This window comes from Piliocolobus tephrosceles, chromosome 2, assembly GCF_002776525.5.
Source record: "Piliocolobus tephrosceles isolate RC106 chromosome 2, ASM277652v3, whole genome shotgun sequence".
NCBI classification, from domain to species: domain Eukaryota; kingdom Metazoa; phylum Chordata; class Mammalia; order Primates; family Cercopithecidae; genus Piliocolobus; species Piliocolobus tephrosceles.
Window position 1 is genome coordinate 135,191,669 of NC_045435.1, and position 2,649 is coordinate 135,194,317.

At 35.0% G+C, this 2,649-nt stretch overlaps 1 protein-coding gene across 1 annotated transcript in view; it reads right to left on the reverse strand.

Moving 5' to 3' along the window:
• Positions 1-2,649, reverse strand: part of C2H3orf33 (chromosome 2 C3orf33 homolog) — a 49,693-nt gene that overhangs the window by 13,460 nt on the left and 33,584 nt on the right. Inside the window, exon 3 of the mRNA XM_023192282.1 lies at positions 293-440. Within this exon, the coding sequence (XP_023048050.1) occupies positions 293-440 (148 nt within the window). The remainder of the gene's footprint in view (positions 1-292; positions 441-2,649) is intronic.

Here is a 2,649-nt window from a genome sequence, read left to right on the forward strand (position 1 = left end):
GACCACGCCATTGCACTCCAGCCTGGGCAAGGAGACTGAAACCCTGTCTCAAAAAAAAGAAAAAAGAAAAAGAAAAAGAAAAAGAAAAAAAAAGGAGCAAAAGAAGAAAGGAAATCCGAGCCAAATTAAGCACCTCCTTATATATAAGGCCAAAAATTGAGACTTTCTCATGGACAATGGAGAGTTATTAGGAATTAAAATAACTTTTTTTTTTTTGCTATTTTATAAATAACATCTAATAAAATAAGACCACAATAGTTATTTAATTTCATTAATCTTGTACCTTACTTACTTCTCAACGAAGCTATAATAGGTAAAGTAATAGGTATATGTTCAATTTCTAAACCATTCTCAGTTATTCGGCGTAATCGTCCACGTAGTTTAACATTTCTTCTTATAAATTCTACTGGAATGTCTGAAGAGCTTGTAAATTTTGATGTCTATGGATTTACAAGGAGAAAAATATAACCACTTATTATTGTCATTTCAAAATTTAAAATGTCAAATTATCAAAACATTTCACAATTAGACATAACCATCAACATTTTAAAATTTAGTTCCTAATTTTATATTACTTTAATATGATTTAATCAAATGTGTTTATGGAAACATTATTTACAAATCCTTATTCACTATTTTCAAGCCACTACATAAAGAACATTAAACAGACTCCTAACTTCGAAAAGCTTATAACCTCAAAATATGACACAATTCATCAAAAGACATTGAGTATCCATCTGTGCCTGGCACCACACAAATCTGGTTAAACAGTCTCCAGCTTATTCCACGTAAGTACAATCTATTCATGCATATACTGATGGGAAAACTTAAACAAAGAACAAAGCTCAGTCAAATTAAATTAGAAACTTAACCAACGAGATTTTTTTTCTTATCATTTTTTTATCTTGTAGGAGAAAAGGCACATTTAAAAAAGAAAAAAGAAAAAAAGGCTAACATTAGGAATGTACTACAATCCCTAACACTTAGGTGATATCTTGGAATCAACACTTTATGCCTACTTTTTTCCACATTGACAATACTACAAGCTTTGTTCATAATTATGGCTAGTTAAGAGGCTCACATAACAGAAGGAAAAGTCAGGCATGATGGCTTATGCCTATAATTCCAGCACTTTGGGAGGCTTAGTTGGAGGGTTACTTGAGGCCAGAAGTTTTGAGACCAGCCTGGGCAACATAGCGAGACACCATCTCCAGAAAAAAATGTAAAAATCAGCTGAGCATGGTAACATAGAACAGGAGGGTCACTTGAGCCCAGGAGTTTAAGGTTACAGAGAGCCATGATAGTGTCACTAAACTCCAGCCTGGGTCACAGAGCGAGAACATGACTCTGTCAAAAAATAAATAAATAAATTAGTACCCAACTTCCTATGACAGTAAAGTTGAACTGAAGATTTTTATAACCAAGAATAATGTAGGAGACAAACCCAGAATGTGGAATATACTATAGAATAAATCACTTCGTTTTCCCAACAAAACAATGGCATTGGAAAAAAAGGGTGGGAAGGTATTACAAAATAAATGAGATTTAAGAAATATATAAAATATATAGACTATTTGAATAGATCATCTATTTTTAAAAATCATAGTGACAATCAAGATCTTCTGACTATTGGGTATTAGATGATTCTAAGAGATTATTGTTAATTTTATTAGGTATGATAATATTAAAAGACAAACTAACATTACAGATCTGTTTTCTAGACAGGGCTTCGCTCTGTGGCCCCAGGTCACTGTAGCCTCGACCTCCTGGGCTCAAGTAATCCTCCTGCCACAGCCCCCCAAGTAGGACTACAGGTGTGCACCACTACACCAGGTTAATTTTTAAATTTTTTGTAGAGATGGTGTCTTCACTTGTCACCCAGGCTGATCTCAAATTCCTGGGCTCAAACAATCCTCCTGCCTCAAACAATCCTGCTGTCTCATGAATTCTGATGTCATAAACTAGGAAGTATATATCATCACCTTCTTGCCAAAATGCTTAGGCTGAATCTCGCAAGGAAAGAAACAAATTCAGATTATGGAACATATTAAAAGAAAACTGGCTTGGACTCTAAAACTGTCAGCATCATGAAAGACAAAAATTGTTTTTAAGTAGGAGTAATGGCTGGACATGGTGGTTCATATCTGTAATCCCAGCACTTTGGGAGGCTGAGGGGGACGGATCACGAGGTCAATAGATGGAGACCATCCTGGCCAACATGGTGAAACCCATCTCTACTAAAAATACAAAAATTAGCTGGGTGTGGTAGTGTGTACCTGTAGTCCCAGCTACTCAGGAGGCTGAGGCAGGAGAATCGCTTGAACTTGGGAGGTGGAGGTTGCAGTGAGCTGAGATCGTGCCACTGCACTCCAGCATGGCGACAGAGCAAAACTACGTCTCAAAAAAAAAGTAGTAATATTCTAGATTAAAGGAGTCTAATGAGACATAACAACTAAATATAATGCATGATCCTGGACTGAATGTTGGATTGGGAAAAAAACAATAAAGGACATTTTTTAGAAAATACATCTGAATATTAACTTTATTGTATGTAAAATTGCTGCAGAAATGTTAAATGTATTAGATGTGCTAATATTAATGTGGGTATGCAGGAGACATCCTTGCTCTTTTTTTTTTTTTTTTTTTTTT